Raw genomic sequence first — 24,106 nt, forward strand, 5'->3', positions numbered from 1 at the left:
CTGAATAGCTACTCAGTCTAATGCAACACTAATAACATGTAATTACCTGCTGTGGTTACTCCAGTCTGCTTGCAGGGCTCAGCTCTGGAGAAGAGGGAGGGAGAAATACGTGGGGTAGAGAGGAGGTCATATTCTTAACTGGTGTAAAGTCACATTATTCATTCATGTCAAGAGATTGCAGTTTGTAAATCTGCCACCCACTTACATGGTGTTGGGAGCCTTTCTCTGAAGGAGCTCTGCTTAGGTACAGTCCTGCTTCCTGCAAAGCAGGCTGCCAGAGTGCAGTGCTGGTGTTTGCATAACTGCTCTTCTGAAGCACGTAACATCTTCATTTTAGTCCAATTGCAATCCTAACAGCTGGCCCATGTTGATAATGATAGAAAACTTTTCCATTGGAGAAAAGGGGTGTTTAATATTTTTGTGAAGTAATTGCGCATATCTTCTTTCTATGCCCAGTTTGCACATGAAATATACATCTGACATTATAGCAGACCATATATATACGCATTAATGTACTTTTGGTAATGTTATTTACTTAGGATACATGGAAAATTGTTTACTGTGAATGTGGAACTTTAAAGAGAAGCCTGGCACATGAAGGAAATTTGAAGATACTGTGTTGGGTGTGTACTGCTCTTACTGTTGTCAGCAGGATCTGTAAGTGCTCAGTCAGTGAGAAAAACTTTGCTTCAGACATATGTACTGCTGCTGCAGGCCAGATTTCAGTCCATGAAAGGCTTTATACAATTGTAGTGAGGTCTTTTATTGGTGAATATTTAGTTGTTTTGTGTAGTATTTTTTTCCACAGCATGTACCTTACACACCAGTAACACAGGTACTGCACAGTGATATGGTTTAGTGTAGGACCCTTAAATCATATACTAGTAATGCACAGGAAAATATATCAGTCACTTTATCACAGGAAATAGATTTGTTTACAATAAAAAGTAGGTAAGCAAATGTATACCAACAAGTACAGTATGTGCAGTACATACTGACGAGTAACAACTGCAGTGTTGATGATTGATTTCCCACTTGCTAGTAGGTCTATGATGGTAAAGCATTTGGCTATGACAAGGACAACTGTGGGAGAAAACTTTTGTTTTATAGCTCTTCCCTTCTATACAAATGGTACTCTGGGACACTGGAGAGAGACCCATGCTGAAAGGGGGCAGTGGCCACAACAGAGCATGTGGACATTTAATGTACAATATTTTGAGTATTACTGTGAGTGGACACCATAATGCAAAGAGAAGCTGCCTTTAGTGAGACAACTATTTGCAGGGGTACTGCAGCTTTCTCTCTAAATCCAGGTGCACATAATGCATATGCATGAGCTGTAGTCCACTGGGTGATCTCACAAGTGAGTTTGGCTTATTTCTTTCATCTGGCGGAGGCTGGGTCATTGCTCACTCATGACTGGTGAGTGGGCTTGGGAGTGAACTGCTGAGATTTGTCTAGTCTGTTTTAGCCACTAGATCTTTCTTAATTTGACATACCTTTTTTTTTAAAAAAAATATTCATTTATTTATTTAAAGTTTTATTAATCTGTCTTTGCCTATTTCCCCTGTCTGGACTTTGACTTCCAGACTCCCCACCACCTCCACTCCCTGTGCAAGGCTGGATTTTGACTGAGTACAAGCATCACATTGCTGATGCATATCAAATCTGGAATGATGGTCAAATACTCTGCCCACTTGTGCCTGGGTGTTTCTTGGGGGTCTTGGATTTCTTAGGATTTAGCATTGAGTCCCCATGTCCAAAGTAGGAAGTCACATTGCTTTTTCATTTCAGCTTACCAGTTTTCAGCCTCCTACTCTGCTGTGCTTAGGAATAACTGAAACTTGTTTTTACAGTCCTCAGATGCCTCTTCCTTAACATTTTCTACAGTGACAGCAACACTAATACATGAGTCTCTTCTCATGTCTGGTCCAGTTTACAATACACAAACCCTTGGTGCTTGTATTTGCTAGCCAATAGATGTGGCAGTGTTCCAGACCTACTTTTATCGCCTTAAACTAAGATGTCCTGAATATATCTTGATAGTATTGCTTCAGCTGGTGCTAATGAGTTTTGACCTCTCTGCTCTGCCTTTTTTCTCAGCCATTTTGAATTGGGGAACAGCAGGTACAGTCTCTGATTTTTTTTTTCTTTTGCTAGGATGGCTAACTAGTCTTTGCTAGTTTCTACAGGTACAGTGCTTTTTGCAGGGTTGCTGGATTCAGTAGCTCTCCCAAAGCATAAATCCCCCTGCACTTCAGCATGGGTTTTTTTGCTTGGCTGTACCTTGTTTTCTAGGTGTTCTTGTCTTTGAAATTTAAACTTATGTGTTCAGCCAGAGCACTGCATGACCCACGGTGACTATTCCTTCCCAGGGTATTAGATGAAGGAGTCGTGGTGTTGTATTGCATTCAAATCAGTGTCTTGCTCTGCCCCGTTGCCCAGCGGTGGGTGGTACTCCTATGAGTCATCTGCTATAAATGCCAAATGATAGCATCTTTTGCTTCATGATGTTCTTGTTGGCAGCGTTGTGCATCACCAGCACTCGGTCACATTTTTCCTGTCTAATATTGCTGCTCATCACAATTGTGATCATGTTGCATCTGGCTTCACAACCCAGCTGCAATCTAGCTAGCTGTTTGATCCACGGGCACACTTGCAGATACAGCTGATAGCTTTGTATAGTATTTGTACACAGAAGTCTTTTTTTTAAGTTACATGTCATATGTTCTCCTCTTTGAGTGAATTTTTCTGTCCTCAGTCACTGTCCATACAACTACACTAGCTACTCAGCCCCTTCCCCAGGGTTGCTGTGCATTAGTATATAGAGCAGTTCTGCTTCCCACAGTTGTCCATAGTCTGTGTGGTTTTTTTCTTTCAGCCTTTCCTGATGCTTTCCAGATCCTGTGCACAGGAGCAGGGTGCCAGCAATCTCAGTTAGTCTTTGTTCTGCCTTCTAAATTCTTCAGACGTGTCTCTATGTACTTAATCTTCACTAGAACTTCTCATTATTTTGATCCTCTCCCAGTGTAATTCAGCTGCCTTTGTTGTTTGCAGATACTTACCCGGCGTTAAATTTGTTTTCTTCTATTGATAGTTCTACAAATGGTCTTGCCCTAAGTAATGTTTTTTGTCTGTTTAAACTTGAAGTGGATGGCCACATTCTTCATTCTCTAGCCCAAGCATCTCTTACTTTATGTCTCATGGCATCAGGCTGAATTCTTTTTCTACAGTCATTTTGCTTGAGGTCACAGAACCCACTGTAGCTGATATTTTTTCCACAACATTTCCAGCAGTTAAAACATAATCTTCATATTCACTTTTTGTCTATTTCTTCCCTATGCTATTCACTGTTAGACGGGGGGAGTGATAGGATCATGTAGTGGGTCTTTTAAAAATTGGTACAAATTCAAGTCCTTCTCCTAAGACTGTGGAATATGTTTTATATAAAAATCTTAACTTTTTTGGTAGTCTGAATCCCTTCATGTTGTCAGTACTTTCTGTTTCTAAAAGCTACATGTGTATTTGTTTTTAATTCTCTCCCTTCCAGCTATCCCACTAGGCTGGTTTCTGCCATGTTGGGAACTAGTTGTCGCTGCTGGAGGATTCTTTTCTGAAGTGAAACTTTTAAAAACTAAAAGCTAGCCTTCTGCATCTGTCAATGCTAAATGCCACAGAGTGCCTCTTTAACTCTCTGAACTCGTGGGCAGTGTTAGTGAAGTCAATGGGCTCCAGCTGTTCTCCATCTCCTGGCCTACAGCTGCACAGGGTACCAACACCCTGGGCACACCTGGATGACCCTGGATGGTGCAGGGATGCTGCAGAGATTTAGGGCAGGGCAGTCCAGGCCTGCGTGACCCACGGTGAACCACGCTGATGCAGACCTGCGTGTGACAGAGCTACTCAGGTGTCACTGGACTATATTTGCTGGCACTCTGAGTCCTTCATGGGTAAATTTGATACAGCACAAACTAGGCTGCGTTGCCTAGGTAATTGGTCAAGCATGGGAGCAGAGCTTGAACCACCAGCCTGACCCCAGAGCCTCACAGGCTCCATGTAACACCAGGTACTGATTTTCTCTGCCGGGAGCACAGTTAATCCACTGAATCTGGAAAACCACCCATAGATAATTGAGAGCTAAGAGTGCTGGTGTGTGCTGAAACTTAAGAATGCAATTGAGAGCTTTGATGAATCACGGCACTGATGATTACCCAAGGTGCAAACCAGTGGGGAACTGGAACCAGGATTCCTAGGACTTCGGTGAGAACATGGAGAAAACAAAGAAATTAACCAGATTTAAATCTGATTTACAGAAGCAGGTGTGATAATCCTGCAACCACTTCACTCTAGCAGTTAGCTTTGAAACACCAAATTTACTAATAACACTCCTGCAAACTCTTCTTTCCTGCAAGCGTGTGCTTCCTTAAATTTTTTAACTTTTAAGTCTGCTCATTCTTAATTTGTTCTAAATACAATACTTTGTGGCTCATCATCTCTTGTTTTAATTTGTGCTAATATTGCTGTTTTCTTTCTGCTGAAGTCCCTTTGCTCATGTACCCTGTCAGTAGAACAGAGAAAATACCACCTCTGCACCTTCTAATGTTAAGATTTGTGGTTTAAACCCAAGTGGCAGCTGGCCCCATGCAGCCCATCAACAGGAAGTACTGGAAGGGTAAAAGTAAAAAAACCTCATGAATTGGGCTAAAGACACTTTAATAGGAAAAGAAAAAGATGCACACACAAAGGAAGCAAACCAAGGAATTCAGTCACCCCTTCCTGTGATCAGGCGATCTTCAGGAGAGCAGGGCCCCATCAACCATAATGGTGACTTGGGAAGACAAACATCATCACTCAGGATGTTCCACCCTTCCCTCTTCTTCCCCCAGCTTTATACACCGAGTGGGACATCATATGGGATGGAATATCAGTTGGGGTCAGCTCTCCTGGCTGTGTCCTCCCAACCCCCTGTGCACCCCCAGCCCACTCACTGGTGGGTGTTGTGAGAAGCAGAAACAGTGCTGACTCTGTGTCAGCACTGCTCAGCTGTAACTAAAATATCCCCGCATTATCAACACTTGTTCCAGAGCAAATCCAAAGCATAGCCCTATACCAGCTACTAGGAGTAAAAGTACCTCTAGCCCAGCCAAAACCAATGCAAAATTTATTTATGCTAAGCTCTTTGCAACTGAAAAGTTGTTGTTGTTGTCATTATTAATTATTATTATTATTACTATTGTTATTATTATAACAGCATTTTTCTGTGAATCTCCTAAAATTTTTTAACTTTTTCAAATTATTTTAAAACTTTTATTTCTCCTGCCTTTGCCAAATCTTGAGATTTATTCTAGATTCAGAGCCAATAATGTTATGACTGTTAGTCAGAACCTGATTGGAATGGAGATCTCTTCCATATTGGCCTACACTTCATCATGGCATTGAACTTGAAAGGTCTTTGCCCCTTTTCTGAGCATAGTTTCAAACGCCTTCATGCCAAAGGAGAGAAAGTAATTGGCTAAAATAAGTGACCATAGTATTTTTAAAAAGTCAGAAGTCGTTATGTTGATTTTTCTTGAGGGACATCCCATTGGATTGTTCTGTAACTTAATTTAAAAAAAAAAGGTAATGTTGGTTCGAAAGCTCCGTCACTGTCTGTGAAAGGGTAGGTATTGCACTTAGACTGAATTTAAGTTTTGGTGTTGGTGGGTTTTTTTTACTTGTTTCTTTGGTTTTTGTTTTGTTTTGTTTTGTTTTGGTAGGTTGGTTTGGTTTAAGTCTTTTTATGCACCAGAAGACAATCAGTATTTCATAAAATTAAAGACAAATGTGGAAAATGCAAATATTCATTTGTGCTGGAGTGATATATTTCCGGGGAGAAACCAGGCCAGGAGTAGCTTTCAAACTTCTAAATCTGTTTTATGTGGTGTATAAGAGATTGCTGTCATCACCCAGATGCAGGAAATACCAGTGCTGGGCTTAAGGGGTACAAAGTAAACTCGACAATGGACTGAAAAGAAAAATAAACAATCGACCAACCGTTTTTATGGCTTGTTTTTTCTTTTGCTTTAAAAGTAACATTCACCTTCATTTACCAGAGTTCTGTGAAACATCTGTATCAAGCCTTAAACTTGCTTGACCTTAGTTTAGGTTCAAGGTTCAATATATTCCATGTGCATAGATGATTGTACAAATCCACAAGAGCTCTGTCTCTATGCAAACCTTTTTCCCTGTCCCAGATTTGGCCTCTTTCTCGCTAAATAAATCCAAGGACAACTTTCTCTCTCTGTCTTTCTTTCTCCAAAGATTGCTGCAGGGGTGCCCTTGGGGCTTGCAGGGTGTTACAGGGCTTAGGAATAGAGAGGGAAAGTTGCCTTAGAGGATGAGGTCAACCTACTGTAACAACTTCCCTGGATGGAATATTTTATAACTTGATGCATTGAATCTAAAGGCTTCGTTTTGCTAAATCTCCCAAAACAAATGGTTCAGCATTTGTATAATTTTTAAATCTGTACTTCTTCTCTCATTTGTAAAATGAGAAAAGATCTCTAAATGGCTCCCAGCAAGTCTCTGAGTTGAACAATTTCTCTCCTCCAGTTGCCTAGCTATATTTCTTCCCAGGGCTTCTGTGGGTTACTTTAAAACTACTTAACAAATAGCTGCCTGTATAGATTACAAAATTTGAGTCTTAAAGAAGAACTTGGTGGCAGCCAAACCATGAGGCTGGAAAGACAAATTAAGTTTTGAACTTGTTAGAGTTTCCAGCACAATTTATATTGATATGATTATAATTTAAATCTATTTAAAAGTAACTTTTGCATGCAATAGCATACAAGCTCCAGTGATATCTCAAGGTGATAGCTTCCACACCTATTATCTGAACACAGATAGTTTGGGGAAAGAGAGATGAGACAACATGACTTGTTTTCAGTGACTTAGGTACTCTTTGTACTAGATTGGTCCCATAGCATGAGATGCCATACCTTGCTCAGTGTCCTTCATCATGGTGGTTTCTTACCTGAGGAAAGTCTGCAGGTACTCAGCTGGAAGGTTCTGATGTCATCAGGTAGGTCACCATGAAGCATTCCTTTCACCTGGGATGGCGTGGGATATTTCCTCTTGCTTATTCCAGCCAGGCACGTGGCTAGGTGGTGCCATCTGAATGAAGTGAGGAGATAGGAGCCAGCCTTCTGCTCTGGTGAGAGCAAAACTCCTAGTTGCAAAAAAAGTGACCTATCTTGTGCAGTTTCTGAACCTATGATTTTCTCCTTAATCAGTGCTTTATGACTATGAATAGCACTCTTTAGAGAGGCAGCCAGGATTGTTCTAGCTCAGACATCTGTGGCAATTTTGGGTGTGGAAGAATTGGTTTTTCTGACTGCATACAGGCATCTACATGGTGCCTGAGTTAATCCTCCAGTCTTCTTTCAAAGCTAGTAGTGAGAAATTGGCAATTCTAGCTCATGATTCCTTTCTTCCCAGTGGAGATGGCTATATCAAGTGGATAGTGCCTATTTCTTTTTACTGTGCCTATTCTTCATGTGCCTATTTCTTTCTACTGACTGTGGAGGAGGTCTGGAATGATTGACTGAGATGGAGATGCTGAGGAAATTTAAAGCCGAGCTGATTATGTGTGTGTCAAATAAACCAGAAACCTCTCAGGTGGGTGTGGGTGGGCAGATTTCTATCTGGAAGGGGCATATCCCTATCAGCCAGGTTTTGTTTGTGGATTAGTTAGCTTCACAGAAGACCATGGCTGATCAGCTAAAGAGCAATGCCATGCTGATATTTCTTCCACAATGTGGGCTGGTTATCTCTGCTCAGTTCTGTGCTGTGCTGTGCTGTGTAAACAACCACATTCCCTCGGAGTCAGCTCTGGGTATTTTGTGTGGCACAGCATTAGCCAGGCACAATTTTGTGAGGCCATGGTAGATTTTACATACCTGTAGGCATGTTATTAAGTTGAAGGCTTTGCTCTCCAGAGGGAAGGAGTTTTGTTGAAGAAGCACACAAGGCACTGGTATTTGTTCTTATCCCCAAGTGGAAAATGCTTCCTTGCAGACTGGCAGGAGACAGTTCTGCACTAAAGACTTTGATGTCATGAGATGCAGGCCTTGTTTATCAACACACCTCTGGGAAACTATAGGTCCCTCCTGCCCTTTCATTCCCCCACAGTCAGTTCAATTTTTCCTTCAAGTAAATGAACTTTTAAAAGAAATAGGGTTTATGGAAGAGGGTTCATAGAGCTGTGATAAAGCACTTCAGGCTGTAACTTACACTTGTTTCTGAGGCTTCACTTTTATTGCTTGAAAAAATTCTTATATGATCTCATTTTAGAATTGGGTACTTCAAAGGTTGTTCAATCCATGTTCCTTCGAGGCTGCCTATGCAGCCCTATAATTTTTTCCCATGTTCTGTTCTTGTTTTTTTTTCCCCTCCTTTCATCCTTATTAACAGGAAAACACCAAAGGGATTTTCACACACCAAAATGAGTAGTCTTGCAATATTGTAGCCATGCTGCTTTAAAAGTTACAGTAAATCAGTCCATGGTGGATATGCATTTGCATGTTCGTGCACTATTACTGAGTGCTTGAGCTAGGCTTGCTAACCAGACTCTCTTATGGTAGATCTACAGGCAGAACTATTCTGGTAAAACCTTCAAAAGGGATTTGATGTAAATTAGAAAGAATTGTTTTACCAAATAAGATTTATCACACAATTAAAGCCTTCCATCAAAAAGCACAAGTTATACTGGCTTTGTGAGAAGGGATGAAGGCCAGAAGGGATCTTTCCCAGCATGTAGTCTTATTTTCTTTGCTTTCTTCTCCCTGCTTCCCAAATATGGAGTCATGTTCAGTAATGAAATGAACTAGACCTCTCTTGAAGTGAGGTTGGACTGCTTGAGTCCCATGTTCTCTGCCTGGAAGTTGTGATGGCCTCACTAATGTTGTTCTATCAACTCCTGCAAAATGGGTTTCACTGTCAGTCACCTCACATGCATGAACAGAAGAGCTGACCTGGAACTATAAAATTCCCTAAAAACAGCATTGAGCATGAAACACAAAAAATTCCAGAATTCTCCTCTGAACTCTGTGACACAAACACCTTTCCCAAATATTTTTTCACTGTGGTTTCAGTTTCTTTCACTTTTCTTTTTCAGTAGGAAAATATGAGAATGGGAAGGAGATTGCCAGAGAAAGACATTAGGAAAAGAAGAAGAAAGAACTTGAAAAATTCACTGCTTTCCTTTAGTTTCTTGTTAGTGTTACAGACCAAAATGACTGTTTTTTCTTCTTTTTTTTTTTCTCTGATACTTATTTGCCAAAGTGATTAATTTCAGTCCTTGTACGTAAGATTGAACTATAAGAAAAATGTAGAGTCTACTTAAAGAGCTAAGCATTAGTGCTGGAAGTAAGACAACCTGTGAATATTTCTCACAAACAACTGATTGAAATTAAATAAGCTCTCAATGTATTGATTTTTGCTCTTTTTGTTAAGAGTTTAGGTAACACTCAGTGAAATTTTTTCAGGTTAACTTCAAGTGGAAGATGCAGCCTGTATCTCCACATATGTTTTTTGTTATTTCTGAAGTGATACCAGAAGAGACCCTAGTATTTTATATTGGTTAGTTAGCCCTGATATTCTTACATGAGTAGGGATATTTTGCTGCTTCTTTTCTTACCATTGCCTACATAAAGGAGATAACTTTTCAGGTCTACAGCCCAGCCGAGGAAATACGAGAGGTGTTAGTTGTTAGTGTAGCATCAAAGTGCTTTGGAGAAGGACCTTATTTTTTTTTTTAAACACTGTAACAACAAAAAGTTCATAACACACTGTGTACTACAGTGCATAGCATGCATTTGCATGCTATGAAGTAATACAAAAATGCATAAAATAAACTGTTTTGCATGGAAATGCAAAATGAATGAACCAAGATCAGAGGCTTCTTCATTTCAGACCAAGGCAGTACTTGAGAAAGGAGAGCATGAGGGAGAAGGAGGGAAGTTTAGGATATGAGTTTGCTAGAGGAGACGGATGGTAGTGCTTGGAAGGAGATTCATCACAATCCTGTTTGTTCTTGATGCTCTCCAAATATTTTTTATTTTGTGGAATTATGCAAAGAATCATATTATTTGGATGATCCAGCCAAAATGTGTGTCAAACATTTTTTTTTGCCTGTTTAGACATGAGAAGATAATAGCACCTATTTTTAATTGCCACTTACTGTCTTGAAAGAAAATCTAGCAGTACTAATATTCAAAAAGCTATTTGTGGCATTGATAAATGCAAGAACATTAGTCAGTATCTGCAAATGTCCATCAAAATAGATCTCTCTGTGAAGAAAATCTAGCCTTACCCATAAAAATATTGGATACTATGTCACACAAAATTATGACAAGTAGAGTACATAGACTTAATGGCCTTCATATCATTAGTGTGTGGAAAGGACTATCCTGAAGTAATTTGGCTTCCTGAGAAAACTCCTGACTCTGCTCAGGTGACTGATTGGAGGCAGATGATACACCAAGAAGATCTGTCAAGTGCTTAGGGTCAAAGTGTCTCTCACAAAGTGCACTGCCTTTCCACATACTGAAGCCTGCATTTGTAATCCCTTTATTGGAGGCAGTCACTGATACTACTACCCTATGAAATCTGCCTTTGCTGGGATTCTGCCACCTCAATTATGCCTTTATTTTCTGATTGTGATGCCTCTATAGCATAGGTACTGTGCAGTATGCATAGATCTGGCCAGCTGGTAGAAGGCATCCATAACATGTTTGCTTTACAGGCACATAGATGGCAGAAGGGTTAGAGATTCTGCATGCTCTTTTTTTTTTTTTTTTTTTGTAATGGATTATAGTATCTACATTATTAGGGAATGTGAATGCTTGCGTTTGGATTACTTTCAAAATAAGTCTATGTTTTTCACTGTCCTTGTACAAATCTCAGTGATCTTCTCTTCTTGCGAGGAAGGGAAAAGAAATTATGTATTCATACACTTGCCTGACCTTCAAAACAGGTTATATATTAAATTCTCCTTTTAGAAACTGAGGCAATTATATGTTGAAATAGCTTTTTAAGATTTTTTTAAAATTCTATTTTAAGTTCTCATACAAAGTATTCGTTAGTCATAACTCTTCACCCTAGTACAAAATGAGATAAATTATATTAATTAAAAATGCAAAAAGCCAGATCAGTCTATCCAGTCCATTCCCAAAATAATGATCTTGTAGTTAATCAGTACAATGTAACTATAAATATATATGTATTTATTTCCTGACTTTGCCACCAACTTTGCATGACTTGGGATAGATCATGTAAGTCAGAGTCTTCTAGATGAAACTACAGATAAAATACATTTAAAGCTCCTTGCATTTAATTATGATTGTAAGCATCTTTCAGCTCTGTTAAAAAGAATTAAAATCAGTCTTAAAAAGTGTGTTCTTTGGCCACTTGTCTGTAATTTTGGCATAGAATTACATCTTTCTGTTAGAGAGACTACTGAGAGAAGAATGAACAAAATTATGTGTATGTGTGTGATTTTCCTTATTTGCTTATTTCCAAAGATAAATATTCCCTAAAGGGATATGATTGGAAGAGGGTGTGTGCAGCAGGAGTTGAAAATGAAGCCTTTTAAAGTATTTCTGATTGGACACATAAAAACTGGAGGCGCTCAGTATCACCGCTTGCTCTTGAAAATCTTAGCCAAGATTTTTTCATTTTTCCCAGAAGAGCTGTGGCCAGGACGGCTGAGGCTTGAAAGCTGTGTATTTACATAAGCACAAGTTACAAATCTGTGGTTTTCAGAGATGTTTGAATCTCACCGCTTTACACTTGCACTATGTTATAAGTTGTTGTGAGTAGTTCACAGGTTGTGAATGTACAGCCTACAGAGAATTACCCCTCCCTTTGCCTCCTTCTTTTTTTGGAAAAGCAGTATTTTTGTCATCTGTGCCAGTTTTTAAGGTTCTTGTTTGTAGCTAAGGACTGGTCACTGCCAGAAATTTGTGGCTAGTCACTGATTAGGAATTGCTTCATTTTGATGTACTGTCTCATTCATGGAGGCAATAATCTACAGGCCAGAAAGGCTGATTTTTTTAATGTGGTACAGCAGTCTTCTGAGAAGAGTTCTGGAGACTTAAATTGCTGAGGGGTCCTTGCAACCCTATATGAGAAAAGGAAAGGTCTCTTTACACACTCTCACCTACCCCGCAGACCAGAATATCTGTGCACACAGACAAGTGCGGTCACTCCTGGAGTGCAGGACTCCCTCTCTGCTCCTGGGAGGATCTACCATAGTTTGCAGGGGCATTTGCCTAATGATGCTGTTTCAGCTGATTCTGGAAGGCAGACTCAGCCCCGTGCCCAACCACTGGTAACAGTTCTCTTTGCAGTTGCTATATCAGTCGAGAGCAGAGTGGCAGCCCATGTCTGATGCCCCCATCTTGTCAAGTGCCAGTGAAGCAATAGCTGCATTTATGCCCTTTCTGCACCCCATAGCTCTCATTCATTGCAGTAGGGTTGAGGTCTGACTAGGCAGAATTCCACAGGCTGTTTCTAACCTGCCTGGGTTTGTTACAGAGCTGTGGAGTGCTCCCAAGGGATCAGTAGCTGAGCAGCATCCCCACAAGTGCCTTGGGCTGTGCTTCTGCTCTCTAGTGGAGACCAGCAGACAAGCTGGTCTAACCTGTATGTCAGGCACCACAGGGCCTCCCTGTGGGCAGAGCCTCAGAGGGCTCATGAGGGTGTCAGGGTAGGATCCATCCCACCTCCCTAGACATGGAATAGGGCAGCTAAGGCAGCCCCAGCCATGGGTGTTAGCATGTCTCTGCCTATCCTGGAGCACCTCTGAGATGTTCATGTTTGAGCTGCTCTTCTGGGTATGGAGAGGGAGGCAGACTCTTTTGTCTCACATGCAGCAAATGTATTTTCAGGGCATTGTTAGTGCTGGGGACTGGAAGAGCACCGCCAACCCTCAGGAGTACTTCTGGAGCATTCTTGCCCAAGGAGAGGGATCACCACTTTCATGCTCAAAGCAAGCTTATATTTGCAAAAAAAGCCTTTGAAGACCTGTGTTGGCTTCTCATCAAAGTTAGCCCCTCTCCTGGGTCCAGGCCTTTAATGGCTGAGGAGCTTGACCCAAGGGTTGCAGACATATCCAGGGCAGAGCAGGAAGCCAGAGCCTAGCTGGGGGGTCTGCAGGAGGCCAGGGGGAGCAGCACAAAATGGTTTGGGCTTTTTGTTTTGTTTTGGATGTCTGCCAAGCCGTTTGTGGGCCATGCTGTTCCCTTTCCAAGTCAGGTACCTGAATTGCTGGGGCAGATGGTCCTCAGCCTTCTCTCCGGTGCTGGCTGGAAGGAGGTGCTGTGGAGGACTCTGCCTCTGGCCTGTGTCATGACAGGGGAAAAGAAGACATTGCTGTTGAGCCTGCCAGGCCAGGGCATTGTTTGCCTGTCCTGTTTTTGGTGCTGGGCCTTGGTAGTGGCTGATTTCAGAGCTCTGGCAGTAGCTGCGCCTGCAGCATGGTGCTGTTTGTTGGTGTTACCTGCACGGGACAACGTCCTGTGACTGCTGATGGCACTTCAGGGACTCAGAAGGTTGAGTTTAAAATACCTGCCCTGCCTCCCCCAAATGGCTTTCATTAACTATTGTGAATTATTTTTATAGTTCATGATTTTAATTGCTTTGATGAGCTGGAAGACTTCAATCTCACAAACAATCTCTAAAAGGGGCTGGTTGTAATGAGTAAGTGGGCCACAACTTATGGGGACAACCTTTTTAGCAGGGGCTGTTGCAATAGGACACAGGTTAATGGTTTTAAAGTGAAGAAAGATTGATCTAGATTAGGTAGAAGGAAGAATTTTTTTATAACAAGGGCGATTAAACACTGGAATAGGTTGCCCAGAGAGGTGGTGAGTGCCCCATCCCTGGAAACATTCAAGGTCAGATTGGATGGGGCTCTGAGCAACCTGTTCTAGTAGAAGATGTCCCTACTTATTTTGGGGAGTTGGGCTGGGTGACCTTTAGAGGTACCTTTTGACTCAAAATATTCTATGATTCTATGAAAATATAAACTCTTGCTTTCATGTCTGCAGCTTCTTCGAGTGTATATTTTTTTCTGGGTTATTAGTTCAAGCAAATCCTTGCTTACTTCTTTACTTGTCTACTGCCCTTTCAAAGTCTAAATACATTGTGCTGTATTCAATGCAATGGGTGATTCGGAAGCAGCTTTTTAACCCAGTCTCAGAACTCAAACCTTCTTATTTTTATGAAGGTAATTTAACAGTAAGATGATTCCATCTTTGTATTCCTTAAAACACATGGATAAGCCAAAATCCAAATGAAACTAACCCAAAATAGGTTGTTACACTGCTGTTAGTAAAACTAGTTATATGACTGGCAAGAAACCTTTCTGAAGATAAAGTGTATATATTCGAGGACGCCAGCAGCTTCACATGTACAAAGTTTGAAGTGTTGCAAATCAGCCTGCCCTTGATTTGTCAGGGCTGAAAAGAACAGATTTTGGTTTTTAGTGTCTAAAACTCTGGTGCTGAGTACTGCCTGAGAGAACCTGTGGGCTGCTAGTATTCTCAGCAGAGATTTGTTACCCTAGAGGATTTTATCTTATGACTAAGAACAGTGAACATTAAAAGTTTGATTTGGGATTTTTTTTTTTTTGGTGATTTTGCAGAGAGAAGTTTCCCAACTTAAAAAAAAAAATCTTTAAAAATGGCAATTAAAACTTGGTGAAAGTCAATAATTAATGGCTTGTAGCTGATTTATTAATAGCCTCATTTTTCTATGTAATGAAAATCTTAAACTGTCTTGTATGTTAACTTTAAAGGAAAAAAAATTGTAAAAAGTGAGATTGATCTCAGTTTAAAATCATTTTAAACATGCAGAATTGCAGAGTTTTATCCAAAAGATGTTAAAGTTTGTTTGCAGAGTTCTGGTTTAGGGATTATTTCATATAATAAAATATGGAAGGAAAATTTGGGCTGGCAGAATTTTCAAAGCCTGTGTTAAAGCCCCTAACTGCTTCTGGTATGAAAGTCAGCTAAGCAGCCTTGTGTTGTTGTTTCCCCCAGGATATCTTTTATGCTTTCTTTTTTTTTTTTACTTCCCTTTGGAAATCCAAGTGTTTATTTGCATGCAAGTTAGGTGAATTCTTTTATCTATTTGTGTATCATAAACCAAAGCAATTAGCATACTGCAGTTACAGTACACTTAAAAACCAAAACAACCCTACAAAACCTTCAGTCAATATTATTCCTGGAGGGAAAACTCTTAATTAAATTGTATGCAAACTACAACAATAGGCAAAGTTGTTTGGTGTTTAATAATAACTGTTGGGGGCGGGGGGAGGAGTGAAAAAGTAAGTGTAGCAGAGAGCTTTGCATGCTATTAACCCAAGGATAGAAATGAGGTCAGCTTTTGAAGGGACGGACAACACACTTATCTGCCAACATTGGAAAGTCCCAAAAGATTAGGTTATTTGTCAGATGTTACTGGGAGTTCATCATTGACACCCTCTGCTTCATGGGCTTCATCTCTCGCCACAGTTGCAGTTGCCTTTTCTGCCCTTTGCAGGCTTCCTGGAGATCCTCTCCAGCACATAATGCTTAATTTTTTTCCTTGAAGTAGGTTTTTTTTTTCGTAGCAGTAGGCATGGTGAACTGTCTTAACTTGGGAAGTTGTTCTGAAGACTCACTGTTTTTCTTTCATACACCCACAATAATCCGCTTGGCATAGCAGCCATGGATGTGAAGCACAGTGACTGCTACAGCTCTGGGGATGGGGTTTGTTTGTGAAGGGATTTGTAGAAGACAGACTACCCACCTCACTTAATATTGTTAACCTTTTGAAGGTGAATGAAATTGGGGCAGACTTTCTGACAGGCTAAGCATTTTCTGTTCTTTTTTATCCCTTTGCCTTAAAAAATGACTGTAAATACAATTCTAGGCTGACCATTATTACAAGCAACTTTGTAGGTAATCAGATATCACACTGAATTGTTGTTAAGTGTGTAACCCACTAAAAATTAGTAGTGAGAGAGAGTGGGTGCTATCAGATCCATGTTAGTAATGACTGTATGGGCTGGATGGCCTTCTCTGCATGTATCTTCTTCTTTAAATCTTTCAAGTGTTTGGTAGTAAATATTGATTTCAGCTAATGGTGGTTTTAACTTTGTGCACATGCTTTGCCCCAAGGGACTCTGTCACATACAGGGAGAAGCCAAGACTTGCTCATAAAGAACAGAGCAAATATGTTGTTCCTTTAAAATGCTAGATGTTAGTGGTTGTCTCTTGAAGCAAGGTTCCTGTCACTTGTGTTATTGCAGTTGTTACTGCAGTTCTGCCACCTCCATTTGAGCAGAACTTTTTGGGAGGTGGACAGTGACCTAAATAAGGACTATATTATCACCATGTACATGCATCTGGTAAAAGAAGCCTCAGTGTTGAAGCTTTAAAAATAGAGGATAGTCCTTTTGTAGCACACCATTTAAAGCATTTGATCCTTTGAAACTTGCTTTAACATAGCCCATCCTTTCCTCCCTTTCCTCTCTTTCTTCCCTTCCCTCCTTCTTCCCCCTCCTCCCTTTCTTCCCATTTCCTCCCTTCCTTTTTCTCCCTTCCCTCACTTCTTCCCCTTCCTTCCTTTCTTTCTTCTTTCTACTTTTCCCCATTCCCCCCCCACTTTTCCTCCTCTTCCCCCTGCCCTCTTTTCCCTCTCCTTTCTTCCTTCCCTCCCTTTCAAGACCCTCAAGTCTAACTAAGTCTTCTACCATGAGCAGTTAAATGTCTGATGATAAAGGACAATGAAAGTATTTGTTCATGTTGAGAGAAACTGGACATTCAGATGCTGTTTGACTACCCACAGACACATGACATTCTCCCTAACATTTGTCATGATAGGTCTGTAGACTGGTTTTACTTCAGTAGGATTAGCTGTTGAATTTCCAGCACTGGAAAGCAGAAAAATTGCACGTAGGGAAAATGGAGAAGTGCTTCAGGTATGGTTTCTGTCTGTCACTGTGCGAAATGTTGTTGTTGAGTAGTGCCTTTTCCTTATCTTGGTACATCTTGTGCTGCTGCTTTTTCTGTTAAGCAAACCTCGGTGCTGTCAGTGAGGTTCCAGTCTGCTCTCTCATGTGGTTTCACATTTGTAACTAGGGAGAGCAGGTATTAGGGTTATTCTGCAAATGCCATCAGTGGGGGACAGTTGCAGAACTACAAGCCTGGGCCATTTCCAGGTTAGGCTGGCCCTGTTTGGCCAATCACAGAGTGCAAAATAACCACATTATTCCTCAAAGTGTTTTTCCAGAGTTGAAGTAATAGCCATCTTGCCCTACAAAGATCTTATTTCTCCTATAGAATATTTCTGTGCTGAGATAACTTTCATGAACTGTTCTCAAAAGTGCTAGTTTTTTGGGGTTTTTTTTGGTGTTTTCATTTTAAATTCACTTTTCACCTCTGTTCTCCTATTTCCATTTTTGTCTTCTGTGGCCTGTGCTTAATAACCCCATGGCCATTTCTGTAAAACAGCAAATCTGTTTGCTCTAGAGAAAGCAAATCTGTGGTGGATTTCCTATGTTGAAATGGAGAGTCCAATAAAAGTAATTATTTAGACTCATGTATTTCCACTAGACTTGAGATACTGATCATACAGTGCAGAGGACAAACTGTCCCCTCGACCAAATACTTGCAATGGGTGATACGCAGTGTTGGGCTCTCACGCTGCTGCTACGTGGGAAGGCAGTAGGTCATCTGCTTTCTATTTTGAGTTTCTTTTTCAGAGGTATCCTTTTACTCCCTTCCTCTTCCTCAGCCCAGTCCTCAGTGGTTTGCAGTCCTTCCACTGTTTTTCTCTTTTCCATTTCCACTAGTGTCTTCTTGCCCGCAGTCCCTTTGTGGTTCTTCCTCCCTGTACTTCCCCTCCTCCTTAATTCCAGAGTTATGCAAAATTCATTGTTGTTCCATTCTGAAATTTCCTTTCTTTGCCCCATAGTTTTTCAGTTGTTCCCAGTTCTGCTCTTTCTTGAGAAGAAAGCAGCTCTGCATGAACAGAAGAAAGTCAGGAAGCAGCTATTTGGCTTTCTTTGATGACAGAAATGGTGGGTTTTACTGGACAAATGCTGAGTTGGGGGATCAAAAACTTTTCTCCCTTGACTGATTTGAAGGTGAATGGATATACCTGTAAGAGAGAGAAGGGACAAAACCTTAGGACTGCTAGGGAGCCTTCCCAGCACTGGATTTTTTCAGGCAGGCAATAAATAAACAGTCGTCATTTAAATAGAGCTGCGGTGTTTGGAAACATGAAAAAAGAATCTTTTTGATACTCCATTTGCAAATGATCCTGAAGCGTGCCAGTGGCTAGTGACTTCACAGATGCCAGCCACAGGGAAAAGACTGAAGGAAGGCTGCTTGCTGTTGAGGCAATTCACACATCAACTGCTTTTTGAGAGCACTCGGCTCTGCCTGAAGATTTATGGGCCTCTCTTCTTTTAAAATAAATGAGTAAAGGACCAAGCTGAGTGTTTTTCCACACATAAATGTCATAAATGCAATCCCAAAAACTTCACTGGAGTACCAGTGAGGGCTCAAGCCCCAGCTCAAATGTGCATCGTATTAAAGTCCTTCTTGGGGACTCCAGACACAAACTGCTTTCCAGCATCCAGAACCATTTGGAAATGCTTTAATCCTGAAACCAGGGGGTTTCTAATGGAAATGCTGACAGACCCCTCGTTGTAGCAGCTGAAGCAGGCAGGGCTGTGATAATGAGCCCTGTATGCCTGCATGTGGAAAGCATGATGCTAGTTCAGAAAACAAGAGTTTCCACTGCAAAGCCCATGCTGACAAAAACCACCGTGCAGTGTTCCAGCACAAAGGTGCTTAGAATTGGCTTTGCTCAAGCAAGAATGTATAGGGAACAACCATAGGCATTAACCCTGCGTGTATTACACCTCTAAAACCAACAAGTCTTAATAGCATTTCTAATAACGCTCTAATTATCTATGAATAGCACTGTATTGAATAGCCATGACTAGCAGTTTAAAATGCTGTGTACACCAGTAAGGGTTCTTTACTATTCACAAGTGCAGTATAACCATATCTCCTCTCACTTTTTAAACTCTGTGCCCATGACCCTAAAAATCAGGTGATGCTTCATTTATTGCTCATGTCTCTGCATACTGCTGCCAACGCTAGCGACTGTGTATTTTGTACTTGTATTTGGAAATCTCAGTGACCTTGGTCACACCACGCTGAAGAAACCTGTCTTGCAAGCATGCACGCAGGTGATTAATTTCAACAAACAGGTTGCTTATAAGAGTGTAATTACTCACTTGTGCAAATGGCAGGATGGGTGCACTGACCTGTATTAGACACACTGTAGTATACACCTCCCCATCAGTTCTTTTCCTCTGTTAATCAGAGGCCAGAAAACCCTGCAACATTTAGACAGCTTGAGGTTGAAGGCTGAAATGTCACTTTTAAAAGAGGGTTAAAAAGGTCACACAGCTGCAAATAATAATAGCCCAATGAAAATCAGATTCTTACTGCAGCCCACTTCAAGAATAACATTGAAACAGGAAACAAGCCTGCTTGATGTTTTTACCAGTATGGCAGTAAGATTACTGCTGAGTTTAAAAAGGGGGAGAGAGAGACAGAAAGGAGCATGCTTTCTTGGTGTTAGATGTAAGAACTGTTTTTCTGGTTCAGAAAAGATGATCCTGGGGCTCTGCAAAATCTCCTTGAGGAGCCTGAGGACATGGGGTACTTCCCTCTGGATGCTGCTGAGAGGAGATGTAGTTTGTTGCTGTGTTCTGAGGGTGGTTTTGTTTCTTCTGCTTGCTTTTATCTCTTTGTTATGTTCTTGCATTCCTCACTGTGGGCTTCAGTTTTATTAATTATGATAAAAACGTTTTAGAAGTATCTCATGCAAAAATCAATGAGTAGAATAAAATCTTGGCTTGCTGCAGAACTTACTTGTTTCTCTTCCAGGTGACAGGGCTTGCAGAAGACTTTCTCTTGTATTTTTATTTATTTCTTTTTCTAATTAGAATACCTTAACTTCTCCTGAGCAGAGTGATATTTCAGGAGAATGGCAGGCTACAACAGCATAGCAGATTTCCTCACTTACACATTCTGCCAATAAGGCTCTTTATGTGGTCACAATAGGGCAATAAATGCTGACAGATGTTGTTAACATGTCTATTAAAATTCAGCCCCCTTTTCTGCTGGATTATACACTCATGGCTATTGTTAATAATATCAGAACTAATGCTGACATATCAATAATAGTGTTTGCTTATATTTATAATCCTTGGTTGTTTCTTCAAAAAGGTCACAAAGTTGCAATAAATTAGGCTATTGATAACAGAAGCAAAAAATTCAGACCGGAGTAATTTTTTAACTTTACAGTCATCATAGATTTGTCTGATATTCTTCATGTACATTAATTTCAGCAGTTATAGGTAGTACTACAAGAGTTGCATGAGTGCAACTTGAATTTTTAAGATCCCAAAGGTTAATAAGCACCCTAATTTAGATGGAAAGGCTGCTGTGATTTATTTTTATTAGGTGACGTCGAAATGTTGCCATTGGTTGTGTTATTTCCTTCCTTCACCTGCACACAGTGTGGAAAAAGAAGACGTGGATTGTGTAGCCCAGCAACACACTTGAGACTTGAGGAGAAGTGTGTGCCAGAGGCTGTATGAGCTGAAGGATGGGAGATGCATGCCTGCATCCTGAGAGGGATGCCATGCGAGCTATGCTGTGCACAACCAGAGTACCTCTGCTGCTGAGAGCCCCATTGTGCTGCCAACCTGGGGTGAGACCCTGTGTTGCTGGAGCATCTGCAGCTTTTGCAGAGTTCAGTGGGACTGAGGCATGCAGGAGGTTTACATTTAAAGTCCTGACTTTCAGCTTCTTGTTTCTGGTAAACATTCAAGCATAAAGCTGGAATTACTGCCATGTGATAACCAAGCACCAGACACTCTCAAAAAGACTAGGCAGCAGGCAGCTTCTTTCACTTATTTAGTGTTGTAAGAGAGTCAGTGGTATCACAGTCTCAACTTCAGTGATTGCATCACATGTAAACACCAATTCTGCATGGTGCAATTTGTCTTGAGGGCACTGTACTGCCTGGTAACATGTTACATGGGTTAAGTTCTGCTAGACAGTGTCTTGGAGTGCAGGTGATACAGCCATTCTGGATTATTGCTTGTTTTATGTTTAGTGTTTGTAAGGAATGATTCTCATGGAAACAAGCAATTGCTTGTACGTTTGTGAAGAACAATTCAATGTTCAACCTGATGCTTTTTCCAAGTACTGAGAATAAACACCGAATCCATGTTTTCTTAGAGCTGATTTTCTGGAGCTGATCCCCACGCTCAGGATTCTAGTCCTCATCTAGTATGTTATTTTGGTGCTTAATCCATGCTTATCTACCTAGATAACCTTAAGAATAATTTAATTGTTATCAGAGCATGCACTGATGGATTCAGGAACTAAAGGTCAAGCTCAGGGTGGGGAGGAAAGTCTTAGACTCACAATACTCAATAAGAAATCAAACTCCAAATAATTCCTGGTAATGTTTTGAAATTCACTTGGACGCTTGGGACCAGAATTGTTACTATCTTGTTTTCTTTAACTGAGTCTCATCTGTTGTTTTGGTATTGAAAATGCTGTTGTCACTGTCCCCTGAGGAGGGGAAAAAGGGGTAACAGAAACCTTTGGCAGTGCTTCAGTTGCAGGAGCAATTGAGATATTAAATAAAGCCTTTCATTATCCATGCATAGCTTCTTTTTTTTTCTCTCTGTGAAAAGGAAAAAGTTGTCTTTAGGAAAGGCAACATCCCTGGGGTCACATCCCATAAATAGAGGTGGATTTAAAAATCTAACTTAGCTGTAGGTTTTGGTTTTGTTTTTTGCAGGGGTTTGTTTTTCTAGTCAGTTATCTCTCTGCTGCTTGTTTCTTTCAGACAGGATAGTGTAATTCAAAGTATTTTTATGGCTTCATCTCTGAAGAGCTTGTCCATGCACAGTCTGGAACTGAAATAACTGAAATTAGAAGTAATTTAACACCTTTAGTTATTTTAGTATGCGAATATACTCTTTCATTTCTGATTATGAGTATCCTATTTCAGTTTAACATAGCTGTAAGTTAAATCAAAACAGGATATGAATAATCTTAAAGGAGTAAATTAGGTACAATTTTAGTTATTTCAGTTCTAGCCTTGCATGGATACATAGGTTATACCTGAGTTAGGGTCTTTCTTGACACCAGATTGTATTTGGTGCCATAAATCACTTTTCTCAGGCCAGATGTTTGTAGAGATGCCCACATCAGGAAGATAAGTTGATGCTTATTATCACCTTTTGGGAGTAGTGTCCTTGTGGAAGTTGAAGGGCAAATAAAAGTAGAAATTCTTCTCTTCTGGATTCTGCTTCTAGGAGTCAGTGGAGTCAGACAGAGTGAAGTTTTTAATGTCACAATTAGGAAAATATACTGTCAGGCTAATGTTGTCCACCAGGATGAATTTTAATTAAAAAGAAAATGTTATCATCCAGTGAAAATAATTGCTGCAAGTATGGGTCTGGCTGATGTACAGGTTAATGGTGTATTACACTATCCACTGTAGGCATAGTAAAGTTACTCCTGGTGATAGGAAGCAATGAATTGTAGCTTGAAAAAAAGTCAGCGGGATTGAGCAACTTTACCACATGTCCTTCTGGAGATTTTTGTAGTTTTAAAATCAAATTCTGCTTCTCCACCAGGATATTTCCCTTTGGTTAATGAAAAAGTTGCACAAACACAACCCAGATATTCTTCTAAGAGGGGCTGTGGTCAGGCTGAGTTGTAAGGGATTTCAAGCAATCTTTAAACACAAGTTATCTGCTCTAATATGGGTCAGCCACTACATTCTAGCTGGTTAAAACAACTGTACCAACAGGCTGAAAACATTTCTGAATAAATTACTTACTTATTTTACTCCCCAGAATTTTTGCTATTTTTTTTTCCCATTCAGGGACACTGCCCTAATATTGACTCAAACTCATCTGCATTACTGCATTCTGAGGGTGAATGTTTCATCCTTTGCTATTATTTAAGATTCGGGAACTTTCCCCCAGGGTTTAGTTCAAGGTTACAGGACTGGAAATGCTATGGGGAAGTGCAGTTTTAGACAAAACTTCACTTCTCAAGCTCCTGAGGCTCTAGTTGACCTTTTAAAGGATGGGGATGCACAGTTACCTTGTGTGTATAGAGAGAATGTATGTAATGTATTTAAGTTATTAATATCAGACAGTGTGGATGCAGAACTTCAAAAAGTGGGCTCTTTCTCAGAAGTAACCTACACGTCTGGTTTTAATGTTCTTCAGCAGGAACTGAAGGAGGAAAGGTAAAAACCTTTAATTCAAGATATTTCTGAGAAGACACGGACTTATCTAATAACAACACTGAACATATGCTATTTTCTGAGGCAGATTTATGCTGTGAAAGCTGAACATATTTTTCTGTCTTAAAAGTAAATTGGTGCTCAGGAAGGCACCAATAAGGACTTAGACTGTAGGGAGTATGCTGAATATTAGCAAAATGAGTATTCTGAGTATGAAAACTTTGTTCTGATCTGTTTGTGGAGTTTGAAATAAAAGCACAAACTGCGATTTCTTTATGTTGCATGCATGTGTCAAGTTTAGAATGTATATATTCATAGGTTCCCTTTCTTTCCCCTTCCCCCTTTTAACATGTAGATTTATGAGGAATCAAAGATGAACTTGGAGCAGGAGAGGCCTTTTGTCTGCAGTGCCCCAGGCTGCTCACAGGTGAGTGGAGTCAGCGGTGATATTAATTGAGTCCTCAGCACTAGCTCTGGCTTGTATAATGCCTCCTGATATATTAACACATGTCTAATAACAATATGTATGTCAGGGTTTTTTTGTGTGTTTTTTTAAGACCTATTCCCCGTCAATTCTCTCCTTTCCCACAAGACATTATTACAAAATATTCCAAGCAAATACAACAATCAGTCAAAAGTGAGTTGGTACAAGTGCTCCTCAAGCTGCTTGTGTTCCTTCTCTCATCCCAAAGCCTAATGTTTCAAGCCATGT

The 24,106-nt window shown here is 40.4% G+C and overlaps 1 protein-coding gene across 5 annotated transcripts in view; it reads left to right on the forward strand.

The window, feature by feature from the left end:
- CREB5 (cAMP responsive element binding protein 5) overlaps window positions 1-24,106 on the forward strand; it is a 257,792-nt gene that overhangs the window by 19,236 nt on the left and 214,450 nt on the right. For all 5 annotated transcript variants that reach the window (XR_014849791.1, XM_085051007.1, XM_085051009.1 and 2 more), the window contains one exon: window positions 23,750-23,821. Coding sequence is in view for 3 of the 5 variants with exons in the window: in XM_085051007.1 (XP_084907133.1) it covers window positions 23,750-23,821 (72 nt within the window). In the remaining 2 variants the exon portion in view is untranslated. Of the gene's footprint in view, window positions 1-23,749; window positions 23,822-24,106 lie in introns of those variants that run through there.

Source organism: Lichenostomus cassidix, chromosome 2 (genome assembly GCF_008360975.1).
Source record: "Lichenostomus cassidix isolate B80296 chromosome 2, HeHo_3.0, whole genome shotgun sequence".
NCBI lineage: Eukaryota > Metazoa > Chordata > Aves > Passeriformes > Meliphagidae > Lichenostomus > Lichenostomus cassidix.